This window comes from Monodelphis domestica, chromosome 1, assembly GCF_027887165.1.
Source record: "Monodelphis domestica isolate mMonDom1 chromosome 1, mMonDom1.pri, whole genome shotgun sequence".
Lineage (NCBI taxonomy): Eukaryota > Metazoa > Chordata > Mammalia > Didelphimorphia > Didelphidae > Monodelphis > Monodelphis domestica.
Genome location: NC_077227.1, coordinates 735,997,228 through 736,019,278, shown reverse-complemented (window position 1 = coordinate 736,019,278; position 22,051 = coordinate 735,997,228). Strand labels below are relative to the sequence as shown.

The 22,051-nt window shown below is 53.5% G+C and overlaps 1 protein-coding gene across 36 annotated transcripts in view; it reads right to left on the bottom strand.

Moving 5' to 3' along the window:
* The window catches only part of ZNF638 (zinc finger protein 638), a 150,411-nt gene extending 135,738 nt beyond the window's left edge, over window positions 1–14,673 (bottom strand). For 21 of the 36 annotated variants that reach the window (XM_056813923.1, XM_056813951.1, XM_056813939.1 and 18 more), the window contains exon 1: window positions 14,382–14,619. In XM_056813923.1, the coding sequence (XP_056669901.1) occupies window positions 14,382–14,560 (179 nt within the window). In that variant the 5' untranslated portion in view covers window positions 14,561–14,619. Of the gene's footprint in view, window positions 1–14,381 lie in introns of all 36 variants that reach the window. The other 15 variants (XM_056813980.1, XM_056814038.1, XM_056813986.1 and 12 more) reach the window with 2 other exon arrangements.
* Between the last annotated feature and the right edge of the window lie 7,378 nt (window positions 14,674–22,051).

Here is a 22,051-nt window from a genome sequence, read left to right as displayed (position 1 = left end):
TGGTAGATATGTTATAAAATTTTGTGGACATAACTGGACACAATAGCATTGACCAGGCTTCCCCACTCGCCTGAATGTCCCCTCATGGGACTGGCCAGATTTTGCTCACAGTTCCTTCTTATACTTTTTTTTCTTTTAAAACCTTTCCTTTTTGCTGGGAGCCATCAGCCATGGTGTCTTGACAAGGTCACTCGTGGACGCCAAGAGGTCAGAAAGTGGCTCTTTGGCAGGATGGACTTGCCCACTTGGCCCCCTCTGCATGACTTCTCTCATCAATATCCCTTACTAATGGAATTGACATGATTGTTGTCCTTTCCATGGTCTCAGAAAAAGTAATATAAGAGCAAAATGTTTGCACAGGATTTCCCCAAAATATCACAAAAAGATTAGACTCACAAAACCAAACCCAAAAGACTATTATGGGTTAAATTTTGCTTAGGTACATAATTCCCAGAAAAAGCTGTGCCCACAAGCCAAGCCCAGAATATCCCCTACTCTCTCTGTACAGAAACTCATTCTCCTAAAGCCAGTACATAAATCATTCATAAGGAAAGACTTGTACAGGTACAAGCTCCATCATGCCTAAGTTACTTGATTTTACCAACCAAAACTCCCCCTGAGAAACTCCCCAATAAACCCTGAAAAATGATTAGCCTAATATTAAATTTGAATTGTGCTCTTAGTACCCCTCTGATCTCTCAACCTCACTGCTATGATTGTTGAATTGTATCTAGAATTTCTGACTTACCCATTTTTTATTAAAGGTAATCGGCGATTTTCCTTGATTGTCCGTAAGCTCAAAGCTCCTCACAGGTTAATGAGAAAATTAAGCCACCTGTGACGAAATCATTTATCTTGTGTGGAACCTTTGTGTTTCCTGTCAAAGTCAATAGTTACCACACAAATGTATAGAGTGATCTCAGAATGTTAATCAAACGATTTGTTAAAAGTTAATGTTCACCTGATCCAACCATTCTGGAGGGCAATTTGGAACTATGCCCAAAGGGCGACAAAAGAATATCTACCCTTTGACCCAGCCATAGCACTGCTGGGTCTGTACCCCAAAGAGATAATGGACACAAAGACTTGTACAAAAATATTCATAGCTGCGCTCTTTGTGGTGGCCCAAAACTGGAAAACGAGGGGATGCCCATCAATTGGGGAATGGCTGAGCAAACTGTGGTATATGTTGGTGATGGAGTACTATTGTGCTAAAAGGAATAATAAAGTGGAGAAGTTCCATGGAGACTGGAACGACCTCCAGGAAGTGATGCAGAGCGAGAGGAGCAGAACCAGGAGAACATTGTACACAGAGACTAATACACTGTGGTATAATCGAACGTAATGGACTTCTCCATTAGTGGCGGTGTAATGTCCCTGAACAACTTGCAGGGATCCAGGAGAAAAAAACACCATTCATAAGCAAAGGATAAACTATGGGAGTGGAAACACCGAGAAAAAGCAACTGCCTGAATACAGAGGTTGAGGGGACATGACAGAGGAGAGACTCTAAATGAACACTCTAATGCAAATATTATCAACAAAGCAATGGGTTCAAATCAAGAAAACATGTAATGCCCAGTGGATTTACGCGGAGGAAAAGAAAATGATCTATGTCTTTAATGAATAATGCTTGGAAATGATCAAATAAAATATATTAAAAAAAGAGAAAAAAAAGTTAATGTTCACTTATCCAATACTCGAACATGTATGTTGAATAATGTGTCTGTGCCCCAAAAATGGGTATAAAAATAAAGGCTAAACCTGGGCATGGCAAAGCAGCCACTTCATGCAGAGTCTGCCCCTGGCAGACACACATACACAGAACTACCTTCCGTCTCTCATTTTGCCTATCTGCTCCACCGACCAAGGAGCCCTGCAGCCACGAGTAGGGCTGGACCCCGGCCCGTGGCACCTTCTGTCTTAACATCTAGTGAGAAAGGCTAGGCAATTGGGGTGAAATGACTTCACAGAGCTAGGAAGAGTCTGAGGCCACATCTGAACCCAGGAGCTCCAGCCTTTAGGCCTGGTGCTCCATCCACTGGGTTACCTAGCTGCCCCTTGTGCATTGTCAAGATCCCCTAGGAGGAGTTTGTGGAGAGCCACATTGTTTTCAATCACTCCACCCTCTTGGATCTGCCAATGGCATCATTAGGGTTCAGGTGAAGAAAGACTCCTAACCCTCAGAGCTATTTAACTGATAAACATTTGCTGAGCACTTACTTATGAGACCTGTCAGCCCCTCTGCTGGAATCCTCTTTAGGGGAGCCTTCCCTTATCCTCCCCCCTCCCCCCATTGTTGCTATTCTTTTCCTCTTAAAATCACCTGAGTTCACTTCTCTGTGAATCTATTTTATCTCGCAAGAGAAAGCGGACTTGGAACCCAGGGCAGCCTCTCAGTGCCTTGGCTGTGCTGTTGGGCCTCCACGTTTATTCCGGCTCTCCGAGGCTGGCCTTCCTGGATGTTTAAAGCCATTCTCGATGGCTCGTAAGCCTTGTCAGGGCTCCGCTCCACAGACATGCGCTGATCAATGTTAAGGGCTGCTTTGGGGTAAAATGTAGTCAAAATGCCAAGATGTCACTAAGACAAGGGAGGTTTACTTGGGGAAAACAAGACCAGAGATGGCAGGCAACATCTCTGCCACTTGTGAGAACTAGGTCAGTTTGGGAAACTTTGAATAGGGTTTCCTCAGCCAAGTTACTTGGTGACTAGCACCGCTCCCTGCTCTGTGATTTGGAGGCTGGAAAGCCTGAACGACGGAGCAAGGCTTGGCAACCAAAGGCCTGGCAGGGGAAAAAGGGCTGGCTGGACTTTCCCTCATTCTCCCCGACTCGCTGGTCAAGCTGGAATGGTCCTGGATCCCTGGTGCTGCGGCCTGGCTCGGGCCACAGCCCCCTTCCTCCCTCAGTCACCTCTATTCCTCTGAAATTCCATGACCCCATCTCCACCCCAATGGACATCCTCTTTCCTCCAGGGGTCCGTGTCTAGCTCTGTCTTTCTCTCCTCAGCTCCTGTTCTGATATTAGTGGACCTCAGTCTATACACTGATATTCCCTCGGACAACCTGGTCTTCCAGAAACCCCAGACTGACCGTAGCCCCAGATGGAACAATAAAATCCTTACCATGTTTAAAAAAACCAAACCAACCTTCCCTTCTATCTTGGGCAGAAGAGCAAGAAAGGCCAGGTAAGTGGGATAAGTGACTTGCCCAGGGTGCCACAGCGAGGTGTGTCAGAGGTCACATTCAGACCCAGGACCTCAGATCTTCAGGCCTGCCTATCGATCCACTGAGCCACCCTGCTGTCCCCGAGGTATCCTTTTAGTCCCACAAGCCCAAACTCAGCTCAGACAGTCAAGGCCTCCGGCTGTTGTACTGGGGCCCCTCCCAGCCCCAAGAAGGCAATCCCCGCTTTCTGTAGAGGGTCCTCCCAGTGTGTGGCGCTTCTTCCTTCTCTTCTCCTTGCCCCAGTTTAAAGATGGGTGAGTGCGCCTCCAACACTCACATGCCCTCTTCCTTGGGCCTGCAACACTGGCATTTCTCCACCTGCTCTCTGTTCACACCGTGAGCCCAATCCCCGGAGCCCTCGGTCTTCTTCCAGGCTCCGCTGCCCTTTCCCCCATCCTAACCCCTTATGGAGGTCAGAAAGCCCCCCAAGCCCTGCCAAGAGGCAATCTGGAACAGGAAGAATGCCAAAAATCCTGGCAATTGGAATGGGGCCACCTTTCACGTAAAGCAGACAAGCTGCTTAGATTCATCTGCCTTTACCCACAGCCCAGGTTGGCGTCTCTGGGCAGCAGGTACAGGGGTTCAGGTCCCCAGCCACGCAGGGATGGGCTCAAACAATGCTCCCCAAGAGTCTGCAGAAAAGAGCAGAACTTAGGGGCAGCTGGGTAGCTCAGTGGATTGAGAGCTAGGTCTAAAGATGGGCGGTCCCAGGTTCAAATCTGGCCTCAGCCACTTCCTAGCTGTGTGACCCTGGGCAAGTCACTTAACCCCCATTGCCTAGTCCTTACCACTCTTCTGCCTTGGAGCCAATACACAGTACTGACTCTAAGATGGAAGGTAGGTTTTAAAAAAAAAGAAAAAAGAAAGAAAAGAGCAGAACTTGACTGACCTTTGCCCTGAGGTCTTTAACATATCATTAGCATCTCATTTACATTGCAGTTTGCCCCCTCCCAAGTAGGCAGAGGGAACCCTGGGTAAAGTGATGTCATTCCCGGGAAACACAGGGCAACATGTACCCAGACAAAAGGCCCTTCCTTAGTCCCTGAGCAAGAGAAAAAGCCTTCCTGAGTACCCCGCCCCTCTCTCTCTCTCCCCTTCACCTGCCATTCCTCTTCACCTTACCTTAATGAATGCCTTGCTGTACCAGCTCCTCTGTGCCTGCTCTCTCACAATGAAGCTTCTTTCCTGGCCATGGAGTCAGTTGGAGCCATTGACCAATTCCTTGGACCAGACCCTGTTGTCCCCTTGTCCACCTCAGTCTGACCCTATCCCAGTGATGGTGAACAGACAGTACACAGAGCACTCTCTGTGGGCACTGGCTGCCCTCCCCCACCCCCAGAAAGGTAGAGGGACTTGGGCAAAGCTGCTCCCCTCCCCTTCTGCCCAGCAGCCAATGGGAGTGCACAGGCTGCAGAGCTGGAGGGGTGCAGAGTGCTCTGGTCACTCCCCTCCCCCACCTCTCCTTCCAGCAGTCCAGTGGGAGCACTTCCTCCCTCTGTTGTGTGGGCTAAGGGGTGGGGGGAAAGGCACAGCACTCTGTCTGGGGGTGGGGGTGGGCCCGGCATTCCATCTCTAAAAGGTTTGCCATCCCTGCTCTACACTGCGCTCTTGAGTCCTTGTCCCCAATCATATCATCATTGTGCCCTGCTGAGCCTCAGCTTTGGAATATTCCTGCTGACTGCTGGTGGGGGGGGAGGTGAGTGGTGGAGAAAAAGCATACATTTTCTGGGGAAAACTCAGAAATTGTGTTGACTGGTTCCACCACAAGTTTATTTTAGTTGCTTAGTCGTGTCCTATTCTTCGTGACTCCATTTGAGATCTTCTCGGCAAAGCTAACAGGGTGGTTTGCCATCTCCTTTTCCAGCTCATTTTATGGAATGAGGAAACGGAGGCCAACAAGGTGAAGTGATTTGGCCAGGGTCCCGCAGCTAGGACCCATCTGAGGCTGGATTTGAGTTCTTAAAGATGGGTCTTCCTGACTCCAGGCCGGGGCTCTATCCGCTGAGCGGTCTTGCTGCCCACAAATTCATCTTATTTAACTTCCATGGCTACAAGGCCGTCCTTATTCCAAATGGGCTCGCTCACTCTCCACAGCAGCTCTTCTATGCCTCTCCCCTCACTCTCTCATCTGTCAATCTCATCCCATAGCCGTTCCTCCAGAGCTCCCTCTTCATGTGCCAGCAGATGCTTCCTGCCATGCATGACCTTCTCGGCACCCTCCTCTCCCAGAAAGAGGCGGCCCTCCTCCTCACTAAGGCAAGCCCCTCCCCCAGGACCCTGTCTCCTCTGCTAGGTACAATCCGCCATCTCTCCTCCCTTTGGGCTAAACTCGGGAAGGAGGCCATCCACAATGGCCACCTCCTCTTCTCTCATGGTCGAGCTCTGCTGTCTGCTTCTGATCCCCGTCTCCAGCACCACCTCCAGTGGCCCCTTCTCGGTGCTCCCTCCTCATGGCTTCTCTGCTCACCACTCTCTCCTCTCCTGGCTGTTCTCCTTCAGTCTCCTTGGCTAGGCCTCCCCCTAGGCGTGCCCAGGAACTCGGGGCTGGGGGGGGGGGTCCCCGCAGGCTCTGGCCTGGCCTCTTGTCTCTCTCCACACCGCTTTGTTGTGTGATGACATCTGCTCCTGGGAATCCAACGATCAGCTGAAGATTTCCCCTCTATTTCTCTAACTCAGCCCTTTTCTGACCTCCAGCCTCCAATCTTCAGCTTCCCATCAGACATGCCAAACGCAACTCCTCCTCCTTCCCCCCAAGGCTCCCTCTTTCTGTTCAGGGCACCACCTTGCGGCCACAAGCCGCTGGGGAGTCGTCCTGCCACAGGTTCTCCCGCTCCAGTCCATCCTGCAGTCAGGTGGTTTCTCTTAAACCCTGAGCTGCTGTCTTGGAATCACTTGTGTGTGTTGGCTCCAAGGCAGAAGAGCACCAAGGTCTAGGCAGTGGGGGTAAGTGACTTGCCCAGGGTCACCCAGCGAGGAAGTATCTGAGGCCACATTTGCACCCAGGACCTCAGTGACCCCAAAAGTGGTTTGCTTAAAATGTAGGGATGGCCGTGTTACTCCCTCAGTCCATCGCCTCCAGCGGAGCCCTTTCGCCTCCTAGAGCCACCATAATGCTCCCTTCAAGGTCTGCTCCACCTCCGCCTCTGCAGGCCTCTAGGCCTTGCCTGGTCCCTCTCGTGCCAGAGGCCGCCTCTCCCACAGCCTGGGCGCCCCTCCAGTCGGCGGCCTTTCTCGGCACGGCGCCTGGCCCAGCTCACCCCCTCCCGTGTCTGGCCTCAGGGGGGCCGGCAAAGGCAAGGGCGACGCTTGGCGTTCCCTCGGTGCCTCGTAGGAGAGCCGCAAGAATGAGGCGGCTGTTTCGGACTCGGCCCCTCCAGAGCTGGAGCCCCGCCGAGGCTCTCCCCACGCCGGGGACCCGGCTTCCCTGCGCTTCCCGACACCCCCATTTCCCTGGGCGGCCCCATTCCCGGAACTCGGGCTCTTGGCTGTAGCAGCCTCGTTCGAGCCTCTGCTAATGGGTCCCTTTCTACAAGGAGCCTCCACATCGGTGTTTCCCGTCTAGAGTCGCACAGCATGGGGAGGGCAGGGTCTGGGCCCCAGGAGCCTTCCTCCTCCTCCTCCTCCTCCCCCCCCGGAGCTGCGGCAGGCACCGGCACACATAAGAACCCCAGCCGACGTCCCGGGGACAGAGGAGGGGAGGCCCGCGCCGGAAGGCCCTCCAGCACGCCCAGAGTCCATCCCCTCGGGCGCGGGGCCCCTCCATTAAACTTCCATCACTTGCTGCCCAGGACGGATGCCATGTTACATTCTTGGTGTTTTGTGCTGGGCATCTTCAGGTGGGTCTGACTCTGAGCCCACCAGGGTCCGCCATCTCCTTCTCCAGCTCATTTTACAGAAGGGGAAACCGAGGCCAACAGGATGGAGGGACTGGTCCAGGGTCAGCCAGCGAGGAAGGGTCTGAGGCCAGATTTGGACCCAGGACTCCCCCTCAGAAAGCCACCTGCCCTCTCGTGTGAGTTTTTAAGTAACTGAGAAAACTGGGGGGGTCACAAGAACTGAAGTGATAGGAAGGCGGGAAATGTCCCCGCGGCTCTCCTGCTTCTTTCCTTCTCCTCCACATATACACACACAAGGAGGCCTCTCTGAATCCTCCCTTCAGACCAGCAGCTCCGGCTCTCCGTCCTCGCCCCGGCGGGCAGGCTCTGGGGGAGAAACTGGAGGAGCCCCTGCGGAGCTGCTCTCTGGGGAGCCCGGCCTGGGGAAGGCCGAGGCCGAGAGAGACAGCGAGACGGTGTAGCAGAAAAGCCTGGGGACCGAGGGGGCAGCAATGCCCGCTCCCCGAGGCCGCCCGGGCCCCTTGGGGACCCTTCCCGGGGCCGTCCTGGCGCCCCACTCAGAGAGAACACGGCCAAGATTCATGGAAAACAAAGAGGCCCCACGGCAGCGGCCCAACCTCGGGACACGGCAGAGGAGGAGCCGGGGCTCCCGAGGGCTCCCCACTCACGTCTGCCCCACCAGCCACTGCCCAGGCCCCGTGCCACAGAGCCGGCCGAGAATGAGACTTCCACGAGGTGCTCTTCGCTATTTGAGCCCCTGGAGTACCGCACTCTTCCCTGCACAAATGCCAGCCTCCTGCCTCAGCAGCACCTTCCCCCACCCCGAGAAAGGTGTGTGGCAGTGACCAGCCTCGCCCCCACGGAGGAGGGGCAGAGGGCAGGCTCGCCCCCACGGAGGAGGGGCAGAGGGCAGGCTCGCCCCCACGGAGGAGGGGCAGAGGGCCGGCTCGCCCCCACGGAGGAGGGGCAGAGGGGCAGCGGGCCAGCCTTGCCCCCACGGAGGAGGGGCAGAGGGCAGGCTCGCCCCCATGGAGGAGGGGCAGAGGGCAGGCTCGCCCCCACGGAGGAGGGGCAGAGGGCCGGCTTGCCCCCATGGAGGAGGGGCAGAGGGCAGGCTCGCCCCCACGGAGGAGGGGCAGAGGGGCAGCGGGCCAGCCTTGCCCCCACAGAGGAGGGGCAGAGGGCCGGCTCGCCCCCACGGAGGAGGGGCAGAGGGCAGGCTCGCCCCCACGGAGGAGGGGCAGAGGGCAGGCTCGCCCCCACGGAGGAGGGGCAGAGGGCCGGCTCGCCCCCACGGAGGAGGGGCAGGGGGCAGGCTCGCCCCCACGGAGGAGGGGCTGCGGGCAGAGGGGCAGTAGCCGGGCTCGCCTTCTCAGGCACCGGCCCAAGAAGAGCTTCCAGGGAGCTCAGAGTCCCCCAGGTCCATCCCCGAGAGCCCCACGTCCTCAGGCCTCTCAGGGCGCCCCACTCCCTCCTAGCTACCCTCTGGCAGCCTCCGTCAGATCCGTAAACTAACTGCCCACAGGGTCGGGCCTGAATGGGCCTGGCAAGCTTGAACAGGCCAAAGGAATATCCATGATTCATTCTAAGTGAAAGACAACTCGATTGTCCAGTGTGTCTGCCCCCAAATGGGAGGTGTCCGTGCTCCGAGCGAGGCCTTCCTCACCCTCCCTGCTCGCCGTGCACCCCGCACCCAGCCCAAAGGGGGACACGGCCCGGGCTGCAGGCCTCCGTCCTGATGGTGATGCCCACACGCCCCGCTCGGTCTCCAGGCTGGCCTCCTGGGACTCCAATGCCCACCACCAAGCGCCCAGCGGACGTCCCCAAACAGCCCGACGCCAACAGATGCAGAAGAGCTGCTTCTGCGCCTCCCACAGAGCCACCCTACCTCCACCGGCCTCCCCTCGTCCCCTCGGAGCCTTCATCCTCAATGCCAGCCTCCAGCATCCCTTGTCAGATAAGCTGCTGCTTCCACAACCTCTCGTGTCTGCCTCCTTCTCTCCCCTGGCACGGCCGCCCCCCAGGTCAGTCTTCCTCACCCCCTTCCTGCCCCAGCCTCTCCCTCTTGGGCCACAGGAGCCAAAGTGATGTCCCTGAGCACTGACCAGGCCGGGTTCTCTGCCTCCTCAGCACTGACCAGGCCGGGTCCTCCCGCCCCTACAGCACTGACCAGGCCGGGTCCTCCCGCCCCTACAGCACTGACCAGGCCGGGTCCTCCCGCCCCTACAGCACTGACCAGGCCGGGTCCTCTCTGCCTCCTCAGCACTGACCAGGCCGGGTCCCCTCTGCCTCCTCAGCACTGACCAGGCCAGGTCCCCTCTGCCTCCTCAGCACTGACCAGGCCGGGTCCTCCCGCCCCTACAGCACTGACCAGGCCGGGTCCTCCCGCCCCTACAGCACTGACCAGGCCGGGTCCCCTCTGCCTCCTCAGCACTGACCAGGCCGGGTCCTCCCGCCCCTACAGCACTGACCAGGCCGGGTCCTCCCGCCCCTACAGCACTGACCAGGCCGGGTCCTCCCGCCCCTACAGCACTGACCAGGCCGGGTCCTCTCTGCCTCCTCAGCACTGACCAGACCGGGTCCCCTCTGCCTCCTCAGCACTGACCAGGCCGGGTCCCCTCTGCCTCCTCAGCACTGACCAGGCCGGGTCCTCCAGCCCCTACAGCACTGACCAGGCCGGGTCCTCTCTGCCTCCTCAGCACTGACCAGGCCGGGTCCCCTCTGCCTCCTCAGCACTGACCAGGCCGGGTCCTCCAGCCCCTACAGCACTGACCAGGCCGGGTCCTCCGGCCCCTACAGCACTGACCAGGCCGGGTCCTCCGGCCCCTACAGCACTGACCAGGCCGGGTCCTCCCGCCCCTACAGCACTGACCAGGCCGGGTCCCCTCTGCCTCCTCAGCACTGACCAGGCCGGGTCCTCCGGCCCCTACAGCACTGACCAGGCCGGGTCCTCCGGCCCCTACAGCACTGACCGGGCCGGGTCCTCCGGCCCCTACAGCACTGACCGGGCTGGGTCCTCCCGCCCCTACAGCACTGACCGGGCCGGGTCCTCCGGCCCCTACAGCACTGACCGGGCCGGGTCCTCCCGCCCCTACAGCACTGACCGGGCCGGGTCCTCCGGCCCCTACAGCACTGACCGGGCCGGGTCCTCCGGCCCCTACAGCACTGACCGGGCCGGGTCCTCCGGCCCCTACAGCACTGACCGGGCTGGGTCCTTCCGCCCCTACAGCACTGACCAGGCCGGGTCCTCCGGCCCCTACAGCACTGACCGGGCCGGGTCCTCCGGCCCCTACAGCACTGACCGGGCTGGGTCCTCCCGCCCCTACAGCACTGACCGGGCCGGGTCCTCCGGCCCCTACAGCACTGACCGGGCCGGGTCCTCCCGCCCCTACAGCACTGACCGGGCCGGGTCCTCCGGCCCCTACAGCACTGACCGGGCCGGGTCCTCCGGCCCCTACAGCACTGACCGGGCTGGGTCCTTCCGCCCCTACAGCACTGACCGGGCCGGGTCCTCCCGCCCCTACAGCACTGACCAGGCCGGGTCCCCTCTGCCTCCTCAGCACTGACCAGGCCAGGTCCTCCCGCTCCTACAGCACTGACCAGGCCGGGCCGCCCCTACAGCACTGACCGGGCCGGGTCCTCCGGCCCCTACAGCACTGACCAGGCCGGGTCCTCCGGCCCCTACAGCACTGACCAGGCCGGGTCCTCCCGCCCCTACAGCACTGACCAGGCCGGGTCCTCCAGGATCCCCCAGGGGCAGCTCCCCAGATTTCCTGTCCCACACTCTACAGCCCATTCTGCGGCCCTCCCGCGGGTCCGGTCCCGGGTGTCCCAGAGGCCTCCCCGTGACCTCCCTTTAGAAGCACAGCCAGCGTGCACTCGCACCCTGCGGGGGCCCCCCCAGCATCACCCCACTGAACAGGAGAACGCCGGGCTTGGGTCCGTTAGGGGATCTGCCGGGCCCAATCTGAGCCTGGCTCTTCCTGACCCACAGAATCCCGCGGCTGCCCTTTCCCGGGTCTGGATCCCGCTCTCTGGAACCTCATCCTTCCTGGCGGCGAGCCTCGGTGCAGGCCTTGAACCCAAGCTCCTGGGTGGACGGAGGGAGTCACAGAGAGGGGGCACAGGGGGATGTGGGGGCCCCCAAGGCCTTTCCCCGCCTGCGAGCAGAGGCGCCCCTTAAACAAAGGGCCAGTTAAGGAGGGGCTCCTGGTGGCACTCCTGAGGCCGTCCTGGGTTCCAGCGTGGCCTCAGACCCTCCCTAGCCGGGGCGCCCTGGGCCAGTCACTGGAGCGAGACGATGGGGAGGTGTGGAGAGGCTCTGCGGCGCCCTCAGAGGGCTCCTGGCACCAAAGAGATGCTCTTAAACGAGGCCCAGCCAAGCAGGACCGCAGGAAGAGCGGCAAGAAACCAGCAATTCTGGCAATACGGTCATTAAGCAGAAATGTGTTGGAGGACAGACCGCTCCTCCTCCCCTCTCCAGGCTTAGCACTTAGACGGAGGCCACCACCGGGCAGCTGGGCGGTTCAGTGGATCAGGCCGGTCTGCGCAGGCCCGTGCAGGCTAGGCGCCCCGCAGTAGATCCAGGCCTAGGAAATGACTCCTCGGTGCCCTGCAGACATGAGGGCATCAGGGCGGCGGGCCACGGGCCCTCCTCAGCCCACAGCACCCAGAGAAGCCTGGAGCTTCAGGACTGAGGCTCCTCTCCCCCTCAGTCTTCCCCCTAGAGAGCCACCCCAGAAATCAATTGCCCACATTTCCCTACCACCAGGGGAAAAAAATATAGGCCGTCTCCAAGGGTTTCCTAGATGTCTCCTAAGCCACGATGACAGCCCTAAAACATTTGAAATTGAATTTTTGAATTCAAATTGAATTAAAAAAATTTGAAACTGAATCCCTTGTGATCCCCAAGGAGCAGGAAAGGGCAAAGGCTCTAAGCTAAATGTGGGGGATGGCTGTTCCTCCTGTGTCTGCTCTCTAGCCCTGTGCACAGAGCTGGGCTCTCGCTGAATATGTTCCAGGAAATCGGGGTCTACAAAAAGGACAGCTGAGAGAGCGACTACTGGAAAGGGAAATGGGCTTCACAGGGCAGGAAGAGAAAAGCCTCCTGCGTGCGTCTTCTGTCAGGGCAGGGGCCACACAGAAACTTGGACTGCTTAGAGCAGGCCCTTTATGACCTCGGGAGAATCTGAATCAAAAAATGTCAGAAAATAATTGTGAAATATTATTTCTACAAGTAACTGAAAAAGGAGGTAAAAAAGGAAAAGAGGAAAGCAGCATCTTTCTGGTGTAAGGGAACAAGCTTGGAGGCGGAGAAGCCAAGCCTGACTGCTCCTCCTGGCCACTGACTCCCTGTCTCGCCTCCAAGTTGGCCCTTCCCCTCCTTAGCCAAAAGATCACTGGACTGGACTCCTTTGAAGGTCCTTCCCCACAGAATCCTGGCCTACCTCTATACTAGAGGCTCAAGTCACTGGGCTTCACCATTTGTCAGATTTCATTTTCTTTCTGCTCTTAAATGACTTTATTCCAGCATGGATGCATAGAGAGAAGCAGGTGGAGGTTATTTAAAAAAAAAAGATGAGACATCATTAGAATTTCATTCAAGTCCTTCCTTTCCACCTCACGTGCTCTGTAATGCTTTCCTATCTGGGCTATTTTCTCATCTGTGAAAGGAAGGCTTTCAACTAGACGTTCTCCTTCCGATTTCAAAAAAGATCTAATATCTTCACTTCCAGGTTCCTCAGTTAAAACATGAGGCTAGCCTAGAATGTCACCAGAGTTCTTAACCAGGAGTCCATCATTCGTGGACATGTTTCAGAGGGTCCATCTTTGCTTTCATGGAGCATCTTTATTTTCACTTCCACTGAAATGGAGCACTTTCTTCAAATATTTAAAATTATATTTTAAAGCAGTGGTTTAAAACCCCAAAGGAGGCTATGGGCATCACCAGAGAACCAAAAGGGCTCAAGGAATCCCTGGACTAGATGCTGTCTTTTATTAAGTCTTAACAAGCAGAACCCTGAGGGGCTGGTGGTTTCCTAAAAGGCAGCTTATGGCAGAGAGGACAAAATGCTGGTCCTACATTCTAGGGCAAGCTCCAAGCTCTCCCAATTTCATCTGACTGAAGAGAACCTTACACTTTATCTAGCCTAATTATTTACTTTTCCTATGAGAAAACTGAGGCCCAGAAAAGGGAAGATAATAATTAACCTTTAGATGATGCTTTAAAGTGTGTAGAGCACTTTACAAATACAATTTCATATTATCCTCAAAGCAACCCTGGGAAGTAGCTGTGCTTATTATTAACAGCTGGGGAAACTGAGGCCCAGAGAAGCGAAGTTAATAATAATAGTAAGTAGCCTTTTGATATTACTTTAAGGCTTTCAAAACACTTTACCAATATAATTTCATTTCATCCTCAAGTAGTAGATGTATATCTACATCCTCAAGGAAGTAGATATAATTATTTCTACAGCTGGGGAAACTGAAGACTAGAGAGGGGAAGTGAATAACTAGCCTTTGGATAGTACTTTGAAATGTATAAAGCACTCTACAAATACTTTTTGTAGGATAAAATACAAATTTTATCCTCACAGGAAGTATGTGTAATTATTATCTACAGCTGGGGAAACTGAGGACTAGAGAGGGGAAGTTAATAATGTCTTCAGATGGAACTTTAAAATGTATAAAGTGCTCATTTCACTTTATCCTCACAGCAACCCTGGGAAGTAGGTGTGCTTATTGATGACAGCTGGGGAGATTGAGGCACAGGGAGTAGTTAATAGTTATAACTAGCTTTTAGATAGCGCTTTAAAACATGTAAAGCGCTTTGTCACAGCAACGTCGGGAAGTCGGCGTACTTATTATTATCTACAGCTGGGGAGACTAATGCAAGCTGAAGTTGAGTGACCCAGCCCGAGACCGGATCTGAACTCGGGCTTTCGGGGCTCCAGGTCCGAAGGACAGCCACACTGCGCCTCGCAGCTGGTCCTGCGAAGTGACCTGCCCAAGGTCATCCCGGAGAAAGGGGCGGGCGGACACAAGAATCGGAGCCCGGCCGGGGAGGCTAAGGCAGCGCCGAGGCCCCTTTGGACTGGGGAGAGAGCCTTTCCGTCAGGGGGGGAATAAAAGGGGAAAGAGGGAAGGTAGAGAAACCGATATACACAGAAATACTTATTGCCTTCTCCCAACCAACCAGAGAGCGCGGCCCCGCCCCTGCCCAAGCCGGCTCCCCTCCCTACCTCCCTGCGGGAAACACACCCCCAGGGCGCATGCGCACTCGCCGCAGGGCCGCGGATTCCCCAAAGGACGCGCTCACCGCCTTAGCGGGTCCGGGACGGGCGCAGCGACGGAGGCCACCAACGCGGGGTTCGGCAGGAACGCCCCGCCACCGAGCCCGACCACTCCGGCAACGGAGGCAGCAGCGGCGGCGGCGGCAGCCGCCAAGGCTTCCTTTCCGTGCCCAGCCGCGCCGCCGGAGACACCGTCCTGGGGCATCTTCGCACCCACGCCTGGCCTCTCACGCACTCCTACCTAACCCGGGCGGAGACCCGGAGAGACTGAGCGAGGGGCGCCGCCGGCTCCGTTAGGCGTGCCGGGGGCCCGCCCCCTCCGCGTAGGTCAGCCAATCAGAGGCGAGAACGGACTGAGCGCGGGAAGCCTGATAGGTGGGAGAAGAAGGCGGAGAGAGAGAGGCTCGAGCCCTGGGCAGGGGGGCTGGCGCAGCGGAGCTCAGGAGCCGGCGGGCGCGTGGCCCTGGTAACTGCCATGGGTCCGCCCCCGCCGCCCGCTTGCCACGTCCTCCTGGGCGCTGCGCCCCTGCCAAAGGCTGGGCTCCCGGCTGGGCCTGGGCTCCCCGCCGGACTGGTCTTCTGAGGGCTCTTTTTTCTCATGCCCCTTTCCCCCCCAGAAGAGCCACTCGCGGAGAGAGGCAAGCGCTGTCCCCGCTGTTGGGAACCCCAGCCTCACTGAACCTTACAATAACATCTAAATGGGACCTCATTAAGTCTTCCTTGGGAAGCAGGGGCTCTTATTACCCTCATTTTACAACGGAAGAAACTGAGGCAAACATGCCCGAGGGTCACCCAGCTAGGGGGCATCTGAGGCAGAATGTCCCATCCAGACAAATCGTGACTAGTGCCGAAAGCACACAAAAACAGCCTCTTCAGGAATTGTATTTAAGTTGTATTCTGTGGCTTTCCACCTTCTCTAATGTCCACAGTAGCCTTCAGGAATCAGTTGTGTTGGTTTTTCGCAAGTAAATGGAAACGAAGAGCGGAAGAATTCAGGATGCAAGGAAAAAGCCTTAACATTGCGGAGGAAATGGTGCTTCCTTCATTTTAGGCACAAACTGGCCAGAAACAAATTTATTCATTATAATTATTCTAATTCTTAATAATAAGTATTCTAATCTAATTTTTTAAAGAGGAAAGTCCACATTAGCAGAGTCCCTTCGAAATCTCTCTAATAGAAGCCCTTTCGAAGTTACAATTTGTAATACTCCTGAAAGAAAAGTTTAATAAAGACTGAACAGAAAGTCAAAATGTCAGTTGAGAGTTTGTTTCGTCCAACAGAAAAAGCCATAAAACGTCAGCAAAGCCTAAAGAATCTTTTCCTAAATTATTCTGTATGGTTAATAATAAATCTAGTATTGACAACCATTTAGGATGCTGCAGAGTGGATGCTATCATTATTATGAGGAAACAGTTTGAAGGAAGCTAAGTGACTTTCCTAAGGTGACGTTGCTGAGTGCCTGAAGCAGAATCTGAATTCATGACTTCCTGTTTCCAAGTCCTGCTTTCCATCCAGCTTGCCACAGAGCAATGTGCGGAGGAAGACAAGGATCTTCACAAGATTAAGTCGTTTTTCATCTAAAGTTGGTTACTACCCTTTTGCAAAGACTCCTAATAGAAATATAATTAGACTTTGGAAAAGGGTGGAAGAATTTTTCATTAAAATCTGATTAAGAAGTGATAAGATACCTTGATGATGCCTTCTACAGTGTAGGGGGAGAGAAAGGGGCTAAGATACCTAGAAATAAATTCTATTAATTAATTTCCTTCTATTAATAAAAAAAATTGATAAAATTTCCTTTTTAGGTAAAATGGAAAGGACTTTATTTACTTATTTTTTTAAACCCTTACCTTCCATCTTAGAATCCCTACTATGCATTGGTTTTAAGGCAGAAAAGTGGTAAGGGCTAGGCAATGGGGGTTAAGTGACTTGCCCAGGGTCACACAGCTAGGAAGTGTCTAAGGCCAGATTTGAACCCAGGAAATCCCATTTCCAAGCCTGGCTCTCAATCCACTGAGCCACTCAGATGCCCTCTAGAAAGGACTTTAGACTGAGGAAATATATTTCCTAATATAGGTTTTTTATTCGTTCTAAAGCAGAAGAGTGGTAAAAGGCTAGGCAGTTGGGATTAAGTGATTTGCCCAAGGTTACACATCAAGGAAGTGTCTGAGGTCAAATCTGAACCCAGGACTTCCCCTCTCTAGACCTGACTCTCAATCCAATGAAGGACCTAGGTGCCCTGTCTAATATTTTTCATTAGGAAAAAAAGAAACTTTAATATACTTTGACATACGGTGCCCTCAAAAAGAATGATTGCTGTCCAGAAGAATTAATGTTATCCACGATGATAATGATGATAAATAGCATTTAATAGCACTTTACATATATTATCCCATTTTTCCTCACCACGACCCTGTCAGGTGAGTGCTATTATAGGACATGGTTTATTTTACATAATCTCAACTGGGCCCTCATTACTGCAAGGCAGTTCTTTTACACCTCCTTAATTAATTCACTCCCCAAGTGTCCCTTCCCCAACCCTCTCTGCTGAGCACTTGCCTCCTGTATCCCTGAGAACTTGAGAGCTGCTTCTCCTCTTCTATCACTCAGAAGCCTTCCTCCACTCTGTCCTCCTCCCTCACCCCCAGCCCCCCAGCTCCCAGCAGGAGGCAGCCCTTCCTCTTGCTAAGATTCAGCCCTTGGTTTGCCTGAGGGATCTCATTCCATTGCCTTTTGCTCCCTGGCTCATCCCACTCGCTCATTACCTTCATTCTCTCCCTGCCTCCTTACTGGCTGTTTCCCTGTTGCCTGGACACATGCCCCCGCCTCCCCATCCCTCCCTGCTGGTGAGCATCCCATGCCTCTCCTTCCTTTGTGGCTAACCCCCTGGAGAGGACCCCGACCACGTATGGCTCCACTTCTGCTTTTGCTCTTTTCTTCCTTCTGCATGCCAGCTTCTGACAGCATCGCTCCATTGAAAGTCTTCTCTGAGGGACCCCATCCGATGGCCTTTTCTCAAGCTTCACCCTGCTTGGCTTCTTTGCAGCATTTGGCAGAGTGGAAAACCCCTGCACAGGGGGCTCAGTGGCTGGAGAGCCAGGCTTGGGTTCAAATCTGACTTCAGACACTTTCTAGCGGTGCAACCCTGGAGAAATCACTTCAATCCTGTTTGCCTGGACCTCCCCACTCTGCTACCTTTGAACCATTACATAGTATTGACTGAAGGAAAAGTTTTTTTAAAAAAGGAAAGAAAAGAAAACCCTTTCTCCATGGACTGTCCCCTCTGGCATTTAGGACCCTTTTCTCTCTTGGTTTTCCTTCTGCCACTCTGCCTCTACCTTCTCATTCTCACCTTTACTAGATCATCATCCTCACCCCACCCCCCCAGGTAATTGTGGGTGTTCCTGAGGCTCTGCTCTGAACCCCCTTTGCTTCTTTCCCTGCCCTTCCCTAACTGCTTTCACAAGGTCCCATGGGTTAAATCGGTTCTTTATTGATGACTTGGAGATCTATTTACCTTTCTGTAGTTTCTCTCCTGAGTTTGGACATCTAGTTAGCATCAAAAGCATGTAAAACCCCTTCTATTTGAGCCAAAACCCACCTGCCTCCAACCCTTCTTTTAAGGGTAATAATCATTATCATAATCAAAATAGTTTTAGCATTTACAAAGCCCACTCTGTGCTGGCACTGCACTAAGGACTTGTTACAACTATTACTCTACAACCCTGGGAGATAGGTGCCATTATTATCCCCATTTTACAGATGAAGAAACTGAGGCAGGAGGTGATAGTTAAGTGACTTGATTTGCCCTGGATCATACAACAACTGATTAGGGTCACATTTGAACTCTAGTCTTTCCGACTCCAGTTCCTGAACTCTACCCATTAGACTACTATCTTTCTTGTCATCCAGGCTCACAATCTTGTTGTCGTCCTCGATTCTTCTCTCTTTCTCACAAATATCTAAGAAGTGGGCAAAATGGACTCAGAGTCAGGTAGACCTGAGTTCAAGCATGTTGTGTGACCAGTTGTGTGACCCTGGGCAAATTCACTTCTCCGATGTCTGCCTCAGTTTCCCCATCTGTAAAAGAGGGACCATAATAGCAGCTGCCCCCTAGAGTGGTTGTGAGTCTCAGATGAGCTAATAATCATGCCTGCCACATAGTAAGTGCTATATAAACATTAGCTGTCATTCTTCACTTGTCAAATCTTGTTTTTGCCTTCACAATATTTCTTGGATCCAGCAAGCCATAGATCAAGCTCTTATCATGTCTCAACTTGTTATTGTTGTTTAGTCCTTTTTTTCTCCTCTGATGGTATGTAAAATCCTTGATACTAAGCCCGGCCAACAGCCTGGGTTTATTTCATGCCCCTCACTGCCCTTCACAGCCTTCAGAGCCCAGTCCCTTTTCTTGTGGCTTCATTTCTTCCATCTAGTCCACCTATTCCCTGAGCCTCAGAATGCCTTCTGCTATGCTGGTCTCCCTTCAAGACTCCACGGATGACAGCTTCTGCATGGGATTCTTCCTGATCTTCTAGCTGATTATCCCCCACACCCTGAAAAAAAGGATTTTGTCTTTGCCTAAATAAGTACATGTCATCTCTCCTGAGAGAATGGAAGCCCTCTGAAGGCAGGGACAATTTTCCTTGTCTCCCCAGTGCCTAGCATAGTGCCCGGAGTGCAGTAGGTGCTTAATAAATGCACTCAGCCCACCCAAAAAGCTGGACCCCTGGGAACTAGAGGACCTCCAAAGCATCCTTCCCTCTGATGTATGTTGCTCTATAAAGCTGCTTTGCATAAGGAGCATTGAGAACAATCAATCCTCAGTAAGTGAGGTAATCCCAGCTCTCTTCTCCATCAATCGTTAGCCATGTGCTGCCTTCTCAGCCCCAGATTGAATTGCACCATGTAAGGGAAATTGGGATATACTGGAGAAGAGGCTGAAGGGGTGGAATGAAGATGGGGAGGAGGGAGAGGAAGCCAAAGCAATTTTGACTTGGATAGGAGTAGTGGAACCGTTTAGCTTTAGAATGGAAGGAATAACTGAAAGAGTGTGAATGGGGTAGATGAGTGGATAGTGCATCAGACTTGGTGCTGAGAGGTTCTGGGTTCAAATGTGACCTCAGACACTTCCTAGCTGTGTGACTGTCACTTCAGCCCCATGGCCTAGCCCTGGGAACCAATGCACAGTATTGATTCCAAGATAGAAGGTGAGGATTTACATGAAAAAAAGGAAGGAAGGTAGTGGCTTGCCCAAGATGGACCAGATAGAAAGGAGCCAAAGTCTCTCACTCAGATCTCATGCTCTTCCCATGACACTGCTCCTGGGGGAAAGGAGGTCAAATGGAAAGGATGGATGGCATCCTCGCGTTTCTTTGTTCCAGGCTTGGGCACAGTTCTGAAAAGTGGATGGCCCAGGAGGGAAATCATTAGCGAGGGAGGGGGGTTCCTGGCTTCTGGCTTCTGAGAGAGGAGGGGAAGCAGACTATCCAGTAACGGTCCTCGCCAATGACGCTGCCGATGCTTAGAATCCGAATCCCACATGCACTCAGCCAGGGGATGGTCCAGAGAAACAGTCCCGGCTTGCAGGTGGCAAGTCTGTGGTGAGCCTAGAAGAGACTTCCCCAAGGTTATTGAGCGGGTCAGGAGGGAAGCTGAGAATAGAACAGTCTGTACTGCTCACTCCCACATGGGCTATATGATGACATGATCTGTTGGCAGAGATCTGGGAAGCTTGTCCCTAAGAGAGAGACACAGAGAGACACAGAGAGAGAGGCAGAGACAGAGACAGACAGACAGACAGAGACAGAAAGAGAGACAGAGACAGAGAGCGAGAGAGAGAGAGAGAGAGACAGGGAGAGAGACAGAGAGAGATAGGGAGAGGGAGAGAGAGACAGAGAGACACAGAGAGAGAGAGAGACAGACAGAGACAGACAGACAGACAGAGACAGAAAGAGAGAGAGAGACAGAGACAGAGAGTGAGAGAGAGAGAGAGACAGAGAGACAGACAGACAGACAGACAGACAGAGACAGAGAGAGAGAGACAGAGACAGAGAACAAGAGAGAGAGAGAGACAGAGAGAGAGAGAGAAAGAGACAGAGAGAGAGAAAGAGAGAGATAGGGATAGGGAGAGAGAGACAGAGAGACACAGAGAGAGAGAGAGAGAGAGACAGAGACAGAGACAGACAGACAGACAGACAGACAGAGACAGAAAGAGAGAGAGACAGAGACAGAGAGTGAGAGAGAGACAGAGAGAGAGACAGACAGACAGACAGAGACAGAAAGAGAGAGAGACAGACAGAGAGAAAGAGAGAGACAGAGACAGAGAACGAGAGAGAGAGAGACAGAGAGAGAGAGAGAGAGAAAGAGACAGAGAGAGGAGAGAGAGGGAGAGAGACAGAGACAGAGAGACAGAGACAGACAGACAGACAGACAGACAGAGACAGAAAGAGAGACAGAGACAGAGAACGAGAGAGAGAGAGACAGAGAGAGAGACAGAGAGAGACAGAGAGAGAAGGAGAGAGAGGGAGAGAGACAGAGACAGAGAGACAGAGACAGAGAGACAGATGGGAGTGGGGGGAGACATGGACAGACAGAGAGGGAAAGGGAGAGAGAAAATGGAGAGACAGACAGATGGGGGGGAGGAAGAGCCACAGAGGGGAGACAGAGAGAGGAAGAGGAAGAAACAGAGACAGAGAAATAAATAGAGAGACAGAGACATAAAAGGAGAGACAGAGAGGGAGAGAGCAAGAGCGGGAGGGGGGAGACACTGCTATGGGTGATCCGGACGGTGCAGAGCCTACCTGTGGTGTGGGGAAGGCTCTGATGCTCCAGCCTACCTCAACTGCACGGAGAAGGCCGCGACCACATACGTAGACCTCTTGGGGGCTTGTAGCCAGCTTAGAATTCTAGCCCAGGAATCAAAGACTCTTAGGATGTGGGGGCTAAAAGGGATCTTGGGCATGATCCAGTCTCTCAGAATCGTTGGCTTCTTTGGAGCCCGAGCTCGAGGGCCGCTTTCTACAAGCAGCAAAGTGGTTCCGTGGATAGAACGCTAGACGTGGGGTCTGAAGACCTGAGCTGAAATCTCACCTCGGATATATCCTAGCTATGTGGCCCTGGACAAGTGACTTCATCCTGTTTACCTCAGTTTCCTCATCTGTAAAAAGGGGATAATAATGGCACCTACCTCTCAGCTGATGAAAGAATCAAATGACATATCGGACACGCCAAAGTGGCTGTACAAGTCTGGTGATGGGGCAGTTAGGTAACAGAGGCCTGGAGTCAGGAGGACCTGGGTTCAAACATGACCTTCGATACCTCCTAGCTGTGTGACCCTGAACCAGTCACTTGACCCAAATGCCTAACCCTGCCTCTCTTCTGTTTTAGAACTGACCCTAAGACAGAAGGTAAGGATTTTAAAAAATAAAGTCTAGTCACACTAGGCATTCTAGTCTAACTTCCTCATTTTACAGAAGGGGAAACTGAGGTCTACAGAAGCAAATGAATTGCCCAGAGAGATGTAACAGTGTATTGGCCTGATCAGGTCTTCCTTCCTGGGTGGGCTTTAGTCTAGCATTAAGATTTAAACACAGAATTTCAAGGGGAGAACCCAACTGCTCCTGCCGGTGCTAAGGCCACTCTCTCCAGGAGTGCTTTTTTTCTTTTCAAAATGCAGACCTACAAAGAGTTTGC